This window comes from Vicia villosa, linkage group LG5 (assembly GCF_029867415.1).
Source record: "Vicia villosa cultivar HV-30 ecotype Madison, WI linkage group LG5, Vvil1.0, whole genome shotgun sequence".
NCBI classification, from domain to species: Eukaryota; Viridiplantae; Streptophyta; class Magnoliopsida; order Fabales; family Fabaceae; genus Vicia; species Vicia villosa.
Window position 1 is genome coordinate 130,202,250 of NC_081184.1, and position 13,539 is coordinate 130,215,788.

Here is a 13,539-nt window from a genome sequence, read left to right on the forward strand (position 1 = left end):
TGATCCCTTGACTCTGAAGTCATTGTTGCTTGAAGGATTCCGGTTTAGAAATGCAATGAACCTTGATCACAACTTGATAGAAATAATTTCTAACCAAGTTTCGCGTCATGAGAAAATATTAGATCGTTTCTATCCTTTCAGAGTTCATTGGTAGTAAAACAGAAGATGCCTCAATTTCCACACCACTGATCATTGATCAATATCATTTGCAGATATATTTCAATCAATTCACTCATGTAAGCCAAGGCTAAAGAATATCACCACAGTGTCTTATATTTTTTCTTTTTTGGTAAAAAAGTGTCTTATATTGTTAAGAGAGGGAAAAATAGTATGTTAAACATTGAACTTTTATTCATAAGGAGGGCACTGAGTTAAAATTCTACTTTTATTATACATTATAAAAGCGAGCTAGCCCCTAGATGAGCATGTGCTCATTCTGAAAACCAATCCATGATGCAGGTATCATTCCAAAATAATCCAAGTGAGATAAATGTTTATAACATGTTGACAAAAATAATCAACTGATCCAACAAACCAAACTAAACTGGGTAAGACTGGACTAGTTAATCAAATTTGTATAGAAAAGGCCACTTTATTCATATTCACAGGGAACTAGTGTGTGGCTAAACCATAGTACCCAAATAATTAAACATTATTCAATTTGCAGCAGAACTGAACCACATCCCTCTGACATTCACTATGTCTCGCCGATCTGATAGGTTACCGTGTTCTCTTTCCATTGCTTCTGGTCGAGATGTTTTTCATAGAATGTGACTTCTTTGTTTGATGTGACAAACAAAGCAGATGAGCTCCTAGTACCATATGGCCCCTAAGTACAAGCAAGTTTTCAGCTGGTGTCAAATGCAAAATCAATATTAAGCTTAATCATGCAAACAAGTGGAATATGTTAGTTAGTTACCGAGGGAAGTTGTGTGTCGACAAATATCGAACTCAGACGACGTTCCCATTCTGGAGGATGAATCCCAGGTAGCATGCACTCTTCATCATCTTTAGTTGTGTTTGTCATTAGTTTCTCGACCATTTCTTTAATTGGAAATTCACCTTCACCATACTCATTTATAAGCTCTTTGAAGTTATGGCGCAACCGTTCAGCCTGAATGAAAGAGATATGCAGTGGTGTCAAAATTCAGCTGGTGTTATTACTTTCATAAGTGCTGGAGTAACTTAATTTGCATACATGAATCAATTCTCAGTAACTCTGCGTGTACCTTTGGCCAAGAAGCGTCCAATGATGCATTTGTCAGGACATGAATTCCAGGAGTAACAGAAAAATAACCGTGATTTGGCCTATTGAAGACATAAACCATGGCGGAGGTGCAAATGTCAGCTAATACAAGGTTAAATCCGTTGTATAAATGAGCTTCTTTGAGCACTTCCTCTGCAAACTCTTGGGGACTCTTATTGCTCTGTTTGGAGCAACATATAAATGATTGGTGAATGTATTCTTGCGTTAGGTTATGTACCAAACAGAAACACTATTGAAAGAGAAATAATGAAGATAAACCTCTATACAGTAAAGTTGTGTCACTGTATAAAAACGAAAGACACATATGAGAACATAGCTAACTAATAATAAACACATTCAGATTGATACATTGAAAAGTTATAGTAACACCGCCTAACATATTCATTCAAAAACTGAAATGATTATTTAGTCACTTATAAAATGTTAGAAACTACATATTAAAAATGACATAATAAAGTTATATACCATATGCTATGCAGCACTGACACGCAACACTATGCATGCAATTACATTTAATCATTTATACTCTATCAAAATTATTACCAATATCAACATTTCGCTATTAGTAATGTATTTTTTATGGGGATATAAAGCAGGTTTGGTGACTGGAATGAGGGAGGTAAGAAGAGGAGCGATAAGGAGATCAAAAGTTCGATCTCCACTCTCACCATAATACTAACTATTGCTGAGTTTGAAAGTTTATTGAAAATTTGACTAATAGCTCTCAGGAATGATTTTCTTTTTCTTCAACTGATTCCGTAGGGGAGCAAACTCTATCCATCGACAGCGAGTTCCAAAACTAAGAAAAATATAAATAAACGAAAAGCTGAAAGAAATGGGTAAATGCGAGTAAAAGAGGCTATTTGACTGATTAAATTTGTCTAAAATGAAATGTTCAAGTGATATTTATAGACAATGAAACATAGCACATCACATTGGCAACAAATAAGGCCTACAAAGACTGAACCCTGAATTTAGTTATTAAGCTAAACACGCGGGTAATATGTATGTTTATAACTGTTGTTGTGTGTACATGATGCCACAGATTTTGCCTCGTTCTCCCAGTTTTGCTGTCTTTTCTGGCACCCTATCCACACAGCTTTCTCTCTGACTATACCTCCTATATACTATCATCTATCTTTGAACAATTTATAGCATTTCACGACTGTATGGAATTGAGAAAGATATGATTAACTCGTCTTCAGTTTATTCTTAATTTGTTTGATCTCTCATTCAGACTATCTAAACATCGGCTCACTTTAACTCAGTCATAAGTTGATTTCAGCTAGCAACTAACAATACTAATTTTAGCAATTAAAAAAAAAAGAATTGTATACTTTCTGAACTTCAAACCTTAAAAGCCTTTATTATTATTATCATAGACTTGGTAAGAGAGATAAATTGTTTGGTGAATAAATGTGACAAACAGATAGAGTGCATGATTGACCTGAAGAAAACGGAGTGGAAGATCCCCTCTAGTATTAGGTTGTGGAATGTTTTGGAGTTCTCTAACATTGGTGAGAAAAGCAACCCTACCATCTTTGGTGGAAGCCAACCACGTACCACCGCAGAGTCCATCTCTACCGCCCAAGATTGTTTCGCCGCCCCACCATGCCAACGGTTCAGTAGGCCTTTGGCATATTAAACATAAAAGACAAGAGTCAAAGAATAAATAAATAAACTGTTTGTTTGTTTGTTCGTGTGTGATAGTAAGGAAAAGAAGTAAGCGATTATTACCGAGAATGAAATTCGTCTCTGTTGAGTAAGAGGAGGAAAGGGTATTTTGGATGAGCTTGCCACATGAACACCGTTATACACATACCTACCTACTACCTGTCTTTTCAATTATCTTTCTTTAATCTCAATCTTGCTCCATTCACCAACGACTTTCTTTAATCATCACATGATTTAGATCTGTTCCAGATTAATTATATGCATAATAGGTGTGAATAGAATTGAGCTCTAAAAATTCAACAACTCTAAAACTCTCTAGAGTAGCTTTACCATTTATTGTGCTATGGAAACTCCAGAAATTATATTATGCATTTTCAGTTATGTTATTATTAATAGGGTCATGCTAACGAGTGCCCCAGGGGCACTCTTTAAGCATTCTAAATAAAGAAAATATTCTTTCAAAAGTTCACCATTTCAATTTTCGATGCATTAATTACGCATATTTTCAAGAAAAACTTACTTTTTAAAGCTATTAAAGAGTGCCCCTGGGGCACTTGTTAGCATTTCCCTTATTAATATTATTTCATATTAATTGTTACTATTTGTTATCAATTGGTTGACTTAGTTTGTACCGATTGCAGTTTGTTATCTTTGATTATGTCTAAATTGTATGGAGTTTAGTATTGCTTAATGGCCCTACTTCTCCGCCTCTACTCAGGAAGCATTTTGTTTCAACGGCTCTTTCGAGGGTCAAGACGATTAGATTACACTTCACCGCGCTCCGAGCGTGGTGATAAGGAAGGATAATATTCACGTGTATTGATGTGCTTATTTGGATCTTCAATCTCGTTATACACTTCGAGAGTGGATTCCTTATTTGGTCAAGATTTTGTCTTTAGTCGTGGTGTCTGTCTTCCATCTAAGAATTGCGTGGTGGCAATTGGTTAGGATGACATGCTCTTGGGGAAGTATTACCGCTGACTCTGCTTCCAAAATCATGTAAAAAAGATCAGCATTCTCGATACACAAGAAGATATGGAGACCTAGGGGCTTCCTTACCTAAAGAGACGATATTTACGATAATCGATTGTGGTGTGGCTCTGTGATTATCGTACGATGTTGTTGCACGTAGTGAGTGATCTCTAGAAGGAGTATATATTTTAGTTTTTTTCAGTCTTGAGGAGCCTTTCAGCAAGAAATATGACTTATGATGTTGTACTAAGTTATAGACAATGTTAAGCAGTTTGTTCGCTCCTTGCATGTTTAGGCTAACTTGAATTTATTGGAAGATTTAGAGCATCTCTTGTCTATGGATCAGTGGTTGCTATGGAGGTGTTGTTTGGAGGTTTAACCTTCTAGTAACTATTGAGAAGATTGAAAAGTTGGAAGGACCTGGAACGTGCTAGTTGGAGGAACTGAATTATGAGGAGTTGGAACAGAAGGATAAGTCACTAGGACTGGATCGCTTGTTGTCGTTGAAGAAGGTGGAGTTTCTATAGCGGGATTGGGAGCATTAATCATCGCAGCAACGACGACGTAGTTACGTTGGGTGGTTATTCGAGTGTACTTATATGCTGCCATGATTTATGTAAGATTGACCAAACGCTAGAGTAGAAAGAAAAGCAGTTGAAGCAAATGAGCGATGAAAAGAATGTGATTTTCACGAGAATTTGAGGGAATTAGCAGTCATTCCCATGAACGACGTCATTGTTTTATGGTGGAACAAGAAAAAAAAGATGTTCGTAGAATTAGCTCTTTTGATTGGATAACGAGAATTTCATGTACGACGAAGCAGAGAGGATCTGCAAGGTTAACACTCTAACACTTAAGCTAATAAAGTCAGAGAGATGTAGTTTGAGAGTAAGAGTGAGATAATACCTAAAATGATGCATTGTTGGACTTATATATGATAGACGGTTAAAGTTGATTCCCTTTAACCCGACATGAGATTTGAGGTCTCGTTTGATCAGATCGAACACAAGTAATGCAATAGTAGTAGGGCTCAAGTGTCCGACTTTTGGCAAGGTCTAACTTATTTGTTTGTCCATTGAATGAATACTAAAAATTAAATTTCATAATTGGACCTTCTTCTTTGAGACTAAGGGTGACCCAAAACAAATATTCAACTCATTTTATCACCTATTTGATATGCTCCACAAATTCAACAAATGATATCTCAGAATGATGAGTCATAGACTCAAAAACTTTCTTTATTTTACTTATATGTTAAATTCAAAAATTAAAATTTACATATAACAAAGTATATTATTATTCTCTTGCAATTTAAAAAAATATGGGTCATTATTTTACTTATATGTTAAATTCAAAAATTAAAATTTACATATAACAAAGTATATTATTATTCTCTTGCAATTTAAAAAAATATGGGTCATGCTAACGAGTGCTCTTAGAATACTCTTTAAGGATGTTAAATTAAAAAATATATATTCTTTACAAATGTCAATATTTCAATTTTCAATGCATTTTAATGCGTTGAATAGACGCATTTTTTGAAAAATTTATCACTTTAATCATTTAAAGAGTGTCTCAATCGTTATCATTATATATTTCGGTGTGATTAAATTGAATATGTACATAAGTTAAATCGATATTTTATTTAGGCAACCGTTGTTATTAAGGGTGTGTTTGGTTCGGGGTAGATGGAGGGAGGGGAGAGAATATTTTTAATTAAATGTGTTTGGTTCAAATTTTATGAGGGAAGGAGAGGGAAGGGGAGGGGAGCAAAACCTCTCCAAAACACACTTTTTGCGTCGCTCCAAATCGGAGGGATTTGGAGGGGATGAGAGGGAATCTCAATTTTAATAATTTAAAAATTATTATAATTACTATAATATCCTCAATTTTATTTTAATATTTCAAAATTATTCATTTTTTTTTTGTATTATTGCCCTTTTCTGTGTGGTTTTTCTCGATTGTTTCTATCAACTTATTATAATTATTCTCCATCTTCAAATCATTTTGAAATTTATGTCCTTAATATAAATCATAATCATTTCACTTTTTTATTTTTTTATAACTCTTTTATGTTTATTTATGTTTTTTTTATAATTTTGTTATGTATCCTATCGTATTTTCTTTTATATCAAATTTTAAAATTTTCATTTTAATTAATTAATTTATTTTATTAAAAGATTTAAACCATTTATATTTAATAATAAATTATTTTATGTGTTAAATAATTCATTGCGATTTCAAAGTTGTTATCAACATATAGTTTAATTTGTTTTTGAATATTTTATTTAAATTAAGTGAATCCAATTTTTTAACGTTATGTAGTAAATTATAATTTTTTTAGTCACTCAATATTAGAAATTTTACTAACTAAAAAATATGTATAAATTTTTTACATTTGAATAATATATTGTATCACTTATATAAGATAATAAGGATAAAAATGTAAATTATTAGTAAAACCCCTCCCCTCCCCTCCTGAACCAAACCTATTTTTAATTAAAATCCTTCCCTTCACCTCCCCTCGTTTGAACCAAACAAACATCTGATTAAAAAAATCCTCTCACCTCCCCTCCCCTTCTCTCTCCTCCATTAAAATTCCTTCCCTCCTCCCCCTCGTTTGATCCAAACACACCCTAAAAAGAAAACAAACAAAAATGGAGTATCTATATATAGTTGTGTTTTTATTTTACTGCTTGCCAAAATAGATTGGCAGTGGTACCCACAAGACCACAAGTTTCTCTCCTCTCTCTTGGTGTCTTCTTCAAAGTCAAGCGCTAAAAGAGGTAATCTTCTTATTCAGTTGTTACCATAATATTTTTAGCTGTGTGTTCTTCCTCACTTATCTTCATGCATTCTATTTTTGCTATATTTTATTAGTTTTTTTTCCTCTCTCTTTTTATACACATATAATTCTGACAAATACTTATTGCATGCCTATTATCACATCAGCTACAAATTACAGTATTTGCATGTCTTGTTTCTGTTATTATACTGGCTACAATTTCAACTTCTGATTTCTAAAAATGCTAAACAACTTTCACCAAAATATTTGATTTTATTAAGTAGTGAAGTAGAAATAATTTACCTATGATTATATATAAAAAAAATTCAAAAATTTGGAGATGGATCCAATCATAGAGAATCAGTAAAAAAAGGGAACAAGTTAAACCAGTGATTTTGGAAGTTATACTTGAGGTCCTAACTTAGTAGTGAGAGTTTAGTCTTGTAACCTCAAGGTACGGAGTTCGAAGTTTCTCATAAACCGTCGTAAAATGGTCATTAGTGTCACTTAATTTCTACGCTGAAATGAAATTGGAAGTTTATGTATGGAAATTAAAATCTGTAGAAGTTACTAGTTAGTAGTTACTGCATAATGAAGTGGAAATTATATATCTTACTTGCATCACTTTGCATCATTCTTATAGCTTAGGTTTTGCAGCCCTCATTCTCAGTTTATCATCAAGATAAATTTTCATCTATACGTCTGTCTGTCACTAACTTCACATTTGTTTTCAGTTTCTGTTAAGTTGCAGCAGAAAACCAAGCCCCTTTACCACCACCTTCCGCTCCTGCGATAAAATGTCAAGGGATGAAATTAAGCCGCTTTCAGGAAAGCCATACTTTCATGTGGTTATTGCAAAATCACACGTTAGTCCTCGAAATGTAATGGTAATTTCCTACTCGATTTACGATAGGAGAAAATATTATACTGTCACACTTTGAGCTGAACAATACTATCATTTGCTTTTTTGATGCATTACATTTATGATTAATTTATTCTCATTTGGATCAATTCCATTAGCTTCTAACAAGATAGATCTTATATTTAGATGACAGTTTTGTGGCCAATAAATTTGAGCACGTTTGGTTTTGTGCTTCGAAACCAAATGTCTCTATCATAGAAGAGACTTATTTCCTTACTATGTTCATTGAAATCTTGAGCATGTTTTAGTATACAAGACAGATTCATGTTTGTGTAGGCAATCTATATTTATATTCTGTAAAACTAGTAATTCGTATATTATCAGTTAATAAAGTTTTTGGAAAAGAACATAGAAAAATCATTTGAATTTGTATTGTTTGTGTATATAGGTGCCGAGTGGCAAAATGTGCCAAAAACTTCCTTATGACGCAACAATTCCTACTGTTCTCAACTGTCGTGGTAAGAGCTGGGACATGACTTATAATGGGCAAAACAAATTCAAGCAGTTTGATACTACTGGCTGGAGAAACTTTGTTAAAGATAATAATTTGAAGATCGGAGACGCGTGCGTTTTTGAGCTCATGGAAAACAGTGAGGAGAAAATCGTTTTTGAAGTTCAAATTCTTAGAGGCGGATTTCCAGGAATTGATGAGTGTGAAGAAGAGCCGATTTTCAGATCCAAATTGTCTGGTACCGGTGAGAGTGATTCGCCATATGTCATCGAGTAGTACTCTACTGGCTTGAATACCACCTACCTTTGTGGGAAGGTTCATGGTTGCAAGATACTTTTGTTGTGGAATGGTTAGAGCATATATTTTGGTGTTAGGATTAGGAATAGTGAAGTTATGTACTAGTACAGCTCTCCATGTCAATTTGCTAGTTAAATGCCCAGTGGGTTTTATCAATCAAGATTAATTTGGTGGTTAACTCTTAATGCTATTTTCTTGATTTGCACAGAATGGCTTTGATTAACATCATGGTTGCTCATTTTCTCAACAGTCTACTAAAGAGACATTTTTTATTCATTTTAACAAAAGGTTTAATGAAGGTGTAGAAAATGCTGCCATCAATCTAAAGATAGAGGGAAAATGAGTTATAAAAGGGAAAGGTAACACAGGTAAAAAGAAATATGAATAAAAGAAAAAAGTTAAATAAATGAGAAAGAAAGAAACTGAACTCCAGTGGAAAGATATCTTGAAGCTTAAAACAACAACGGCAGAAGTTTGATAGGTAAGCAGAGGAAAAAAAGACAGAAACATAGAAAATTTATTGTGAAAACCTAAAAGTACCCTTAAAATGTTTTAATTTTAAAAGATGATTTTTGTTTTTCAAAGAAGAAATCGCGGAATGAGAACTGCACCAGCAACCCACCTTGAAGAGACTGCAATTTGATTTCCAGCCACACCACCACTATTGACAGCCTAGTTCAAATCAACTTCTTACTTTCAAACATACATGTGAGATAGGACCAGGAGTGCAAGTATCCTGGATGGATTTGTAATGTAATCATAAACAAACTATTTAGTACAAAATTTTCCTTCAATTAATGTGGTGACAGCTTATTTGATGGTATCTCAATCTCAAAGTGATTATAATATTAAGAAACGTTCAAATTCAACAATGTACAGTGGCTACATTAGTTCAAGTAAGGAATTTTCAGTGTGGAGATCACAATAATTCCCTAAGCAACAACCCTTAGTCACAGTTACAGACACATTTAGACCAAGATTGGAACTTAATCAAAAGCTTAAATATCATGTAATGGAATATTAAACTCCAATTTCAAGTCTTCAATGTAATCACTAAGAACAACTTGACGAAAATCATAGACGCTATCTGTTCTTCTAGGTGAATCCAGGAATTTCTCCAGGCATCGGAGCTAACTCATTCTTGCTAAACTTATCCTCATCATAAAATGTGGCACGCACTATTCTACCTCCAAAGTATCGACCATCAAGGTCAACAAGCGCTTTAGTAGTTTCTTCGGATCTCTCAAACTGCACAAAGATTCTTACTGCTTCGTCGGTAGGAAAATTTGGCTCTGTTATCTCAAATATCAGAACTCGGGTTACTGTTCCATACTTGGCGCATTCTGATCCTACCTCATCTTCCAGCTCATCATCTACCTCACCAGGCCCCACCTTCAAAACAAAGCAACAATGAATCATGTTTAAATATAACAAATTAAACATCATTTTAAGATGAACTAATACAATCATCTCGTTGAACTTTTAATGACATAAATTAACAGTAAGGACTCAAAGCATGCAGATTGCAGAGCATACATGTACTAAATCAGGTTCATCAGGGATTCTGGAGAAAAAACTAAAGTTCCAGTATACAGGGCACCAGCTCTTTATGATCTATCTCTGCTTAATACTAGACATATGATGGAAATCATAACTAATAATTATAAATAAAAATAACATCCCCCCATACTGAATTAACATCATAACATTATAAGAACAGGACATTGAAAAACAGTTACTCATCCCTGGAGGGAGGAGAAAGTGATCAACTAAAGTTACATCAAGCCATATAATCAGAAAATTAACCATGCTATATACACCAGGCCAATGGCATTTCTGATTATCCACACTTGAAAAGACAGTAAATAAGAGAGAGACATATCATTGTGTTAGGACTTAGAATAAAGGGAAAAATGGAAAGCTAAGGCAAAAGATGGAAAGCAGAGGCAAAAGAAACATTCTCAGGGGAGATGCATATGGATGGCTGGCTAAGATGGAAAGGGTGTCTGATAATGCAATGTTACAAGCAATTATGGTGGCCATAAAGGTTGGTACTAGTTTCCTATCAGAGGCCAATTTGTACTAGTTTTTATGGTGAGATTTACGTTCGCAGAAATTGGAATCCCTCATGAGCAGAATTAGGAGCAGCAGTAATTAGGAGGTTTCTCTCCTCCATTATGCAGAATCCATATGAACTGCCGTTGGGCTTGAAACAGGTGATTTTTTGTGGAGGAACCTCCAATATGCAGAATCCCTATGAATTGCTGTTGGGCTTGAAACAAGTGATTTTTGCTGAGGTTTAGTTACAGGAGAAGGACAATTAGGGGTAATATTTATGAAGTGATAATAAATACCGTCAAGCCCGTGTTTGCAAGAATGAAAATCCACATGATATTGATGGAGGAAATTTCAAAGGAAGGAGAAAGTGAGAGATTGCTGAGTGATAATGGGTGAAGGAGTACTCTCCTGAAGTTAGCTTGAGAAGGGGAAATTTTCAGGGTGGGGTATGGTTATGTACACCCAACGAGCTGGTTTGTTAGCCATCGCGGATACCGTTGGTTACAATTCTAACGGGGTTAGCACTTAGCAGGGATAGGCTACAAAGAGAAGGGAGAGAAGATAAAGGGGTTTTGTGTTTTGTTGGAGATTGGTTCTAGAAGGAAAGATTTTAGGGTCTCCAAATCCTGAAAGGAGCAACTAATCGTACTCGTGCTTTCTCTAACCTTTTCTTTCATCATTTCTATATTCTCTGGACCAGTATCTATCATGTACATTTACTTATATATGTGTTACTCCAACTTTCAGTCATATATGTTCATTCTTCATCATATTGTATCTTGTCTTGTATGTCTGTTTATCTATTCTCATCTTTACAACAGTTATTTTCTACTCTTGTTCACACACACTTCCTAAGATTTGTTGATAGGACATCACTGATCTTATAGAAGTCAGGCTAAATTTACCAATGAGTGTGTACTTTGCAGATAAGTCGTATGGATATGAGGGAAATATGGAGATATGCCATTATACGAATGTTGTGGATAATCAGAAGCAAATAGTGGCTGCCAAATTAAGTGTAGAAGCGAAGTCTTTAGCAATGGGAACTGTGACTTTTGAATCAATATGGTAAAGAAAGTTGCTCAGAGACCAAGCCTCTGGTCAGTCACCACAAACTAACTGACCAACTAAGATCACCCAATTACATTCTCCCCCTCTATATACACTACTACCTCTAATACTGTGTTAGATGAGCTTCTTTAACACTTTCAAGTTTCTGCAAACAATGCCTAACTAACAAAGGCCAGCTCATTTGGCCCTCCTTTCTTCTAATATAAAATGTTAACAGATATTTAATATGTATCTTCAAAATCATACTGAAGGAGTAGTCACTAACTATTACTAAGACGGTTTAACTGAGAAAACATAACGATTAGCAAAGTGGAAACCCATTAAAAAGGATCATGTACCCGTTTGAATAACGAAATGATATAAACTGATCATAGCTTATTAAGTTAAAAGACAAAATCATAAATAACTGAATTCACATCCAGTTATCGCCAAGTCAAAACATCAGAAGGCCACATCAGACTCCAAATAATCAAAGAACAATAGTTCAATTAGCCGGTACTACTTTCAAATTAAAATTCCACAGCACACAGAAACCAAATTTATTGCATCACAAACAACAAAATCTGCACTATTCTTAAAAATACCCATCAAAACAATGCAGGTAAATACAACTATCAAGTAACGAATAAGCTCGTATCATAAATATCCATCTTAGTTCGGTAAACCCCTCAACATCATTAACAAGCAGATAAGCACTGAAATCAAACCAGCAGTTAACTTGTAAAAATCTACATACCATATTTCTAAGCAGCATCACTCTGGTAGGAACCCCATTGATGTTAACACTCTTGACTTTCTTATCTGACTTACTGTCACTAGCATTGACAATAACCCCGGCTCGTCTATCCGTTTTCTTCGCCATCAAAGGAGTAGTAATCCCTTGCTCCTGTTTCCCAAGCCCCTGCCCTTCTTTCCACCCCATCTTCGCCATCATCCTCTGAGCAGCAGTCATCTGCCCACCAGCACCAACCCCCAACCCTCCCGTCTCCGACTTTCCAATAGTAAATCCATCCACATTCCCCGGCGGAGACGGCGACCTCGGCGGCCCCCCTCCACTTCCACCAGCACTCATCCCCACACGCCTCCTCCACGCTTCCTCACCTGAAATATTCAATCTCGAATCACCCTGATCCCTATCTCTATCCCTATCCCTATCTCTTTCTCTTTCTTTTTTTCTCTCTCTTTCCCTTTCTCTCTCCCTCTCTTCCTCCTCCTCCCGCCGTCTCTCCAGCTCCCTCATCATCTCCGCCTCGCTAGCCTTCCTCTTCTTCTCCCTCCGATACTCTTCATAATCATTAGGCCTTGCTGGATCATACTCTTCCAACACCGTCGACTGCACACCCACCAGAGCCGGCTGCACCACCTCGTCCACCGCCGGAGCGAGTATCGTCGGCGCCGTGGAGAGAATCGTTTTGGAATTGGAGATTTTAGGTTTGTTTTGGGATCTGAGAAGAGTATGAGGAGGAGTGAAAATAGAGGAGGGTTTACGGAGAGTGGCGGGGGCCATTTTGGTGCTGCTGGACCAGACATTGGTGGTGGGTTTGTCTTCTTCGGCGGAAGAAGGTGGAGGTAAGTCGCCGTATAACCCACCCAGCATTTTGAAGCTCGGAACCAAACTCGAAGACAGCGACAATATCAAAACACTGCGTTTTGGATTAGGGGTTAATAGGACGGAGCAAAACGCATACACTACCTACGGCTATCGGTAGCTACCACAAAATCAACGACTGTCGCGACGGCTCGATTGTTCCTTCTTCATCATTTCATGCTAGAGGTTTATGATTTTGATTTTTTTTTTTTTTAAGCTAGGTTTATAATTTTATTTTTTTTTTAATTTCATATTCATAGCATGAAATGAATATTTTATGTAAAAAAAAATATTTTTGTATAAAATATATATAAAAAAAATTATCCAAATAAATATGCAAACTAACCCATGTTTCTAAGTATTTCCCAAACTAATTCATTTTGAAAAAAAATCTCAAATAAAAAGAAATAAAAAGAAGTGGTCAATCCAATTCACGATAGTGTATAACACATAA

At 35.3% G+C, this 13,539-nt stretch overlaps 3 protein-coding genes across 3 annotated transcripts; 1 reads left to right on the top strand and 2 right to left on the bottom strand.

The window, feature by feature from the left end:
* Positions 1 to 329: 329 nt before the first annotated feature.
* LOC131607336 (uncharacterized) lies at positions 330 to 3,287 on the bottom strand. The gene is made up of 5 exons (XM_058879351.1): positions 3,005 to 3,287; positions 2,715 to 2,898; positions 1,230 to 1,427; positions 920 to 1,114; positions 330 to 829 (listed from the first exon to the last, which is right to left on the bottom strand). Exons 1-5 carry the CDS (start codon positions 3,085 to 3,087, stop codon positions 698 to 700), a joined length of 792 nt encoding a protein of 263 aa, XP_058735334.1. The 5' UTR covers positions 3,088 to 3,287; the 3' UTR covers positions 330 to 697.
* A 3,282-nt stretch (positions 3,288 to 6,569) lies between these two features.
* On the top strand, positions 6,570 to 8,586 carry LOC131602489 (B3 domain-containing protein Os04g0386900-like). Its single transcript, XM_058874615.1, has 3 exons — positions 6,570 to 6,699; positions 7,433 to 7,585; positions 8,009 to 8,586. Exons 2-3 carry the CDS (start codon positions 7,496 to 7,498, stop codon positions 8,345 to 8,347), a joined length of 429 nt encoding a protein of 142 aa, XP_058730598.1. The 5' UTR covers positions 6,570 to 6,699; positions 7,433 to 7,495; the 3' UTR covers positions 8,348 to 8,586.
* Positions 8,587 to 9,178: 592 nt separating this feature from the next.
* Positions 9,179 to 13,292, bottom strand: LOC131602488 (DNA-damage-repair/toleration protein DRT111, chloroplastic-like). Its single transcript, XM_058874614.1, has 2 exons — positions 12,234 to 13,292; positions 9,179 to 9,760 (listed from the first exon to the last, which is right to left on the bottom strand). Exons 1-2 carry the CDS (start codon positions 13,092 to 13,094, stop codon positions 9,464 to 9,466), a joined length of 1,158 nt encoding a protein of 385 aa, XP_058730597.1. The 5' UTR covers positions 13,095 to 13,292; the 3' UTR covers positions 9,179 to 9,463.
* Between the last annotated feature and the right edge of the window lie 247 nt (positions 13,293 to 13,539).

What these genes read in the sequence shown, in the direction of transcription:
- LOC131607336 (XM_058879351.1), bottom strand. Translation starts at nt 3,087, where the DNA reads ATGTGTATAACGGTGTTCATGTGGCAAGCTCATCCAAAATACCCTTTC. An exon ending in AGAGACGAATTTCATTCTCG is followed by an intron (nt 2,899 to 3,004) that starts GTAATAATCGCT and finishes AATATGCCAAAG; the next exon opens with GCCTACTGAACCGTTGGCAT. An exon ending in TTCCACTCCGTTTTCTTCAG is followed by an intron (nt 1,428 to 2,714) that starts GTCAATCATGCA and finishes TGCTCCAAACAG; the next exon opens with AGCAATAAGAGTCCCCAAGA.
- LOC131602489 (XM_058874615.1), top strand. Translation starts at nt 7,496, where the DNA reads ATGTCAAGGGATGAAATTAAGCCGCTTTCAGGAAAGCCATACTTTCAT. An exon ending in TTAGTCCTCGAAATGTAATG is followed by an intron (nt 7,586 to 8,008) that starts GTAATTTCCTAC and finishes TTGTGTATATAG; the next exon opens with GTGCCGAGTGGCAAAATGTG.
- LOC131602488 (XM_058874614.1), bottom strand. Translation starts at nt 13,094, where the DNA reads ATGCTGGGTGGGTTATACGGCGACTTACCTCCACCTTCTTCCGCCGAA. An exon ending in TGATGCTGCTTAGAAATATG is followed by an intron (nt 9,761 to 12,233) that starts GTATGTAGATTT and finishes TTTGTTTTGAAG; the next exon opens with GTGGGGCCTGGTGAGGTAGA.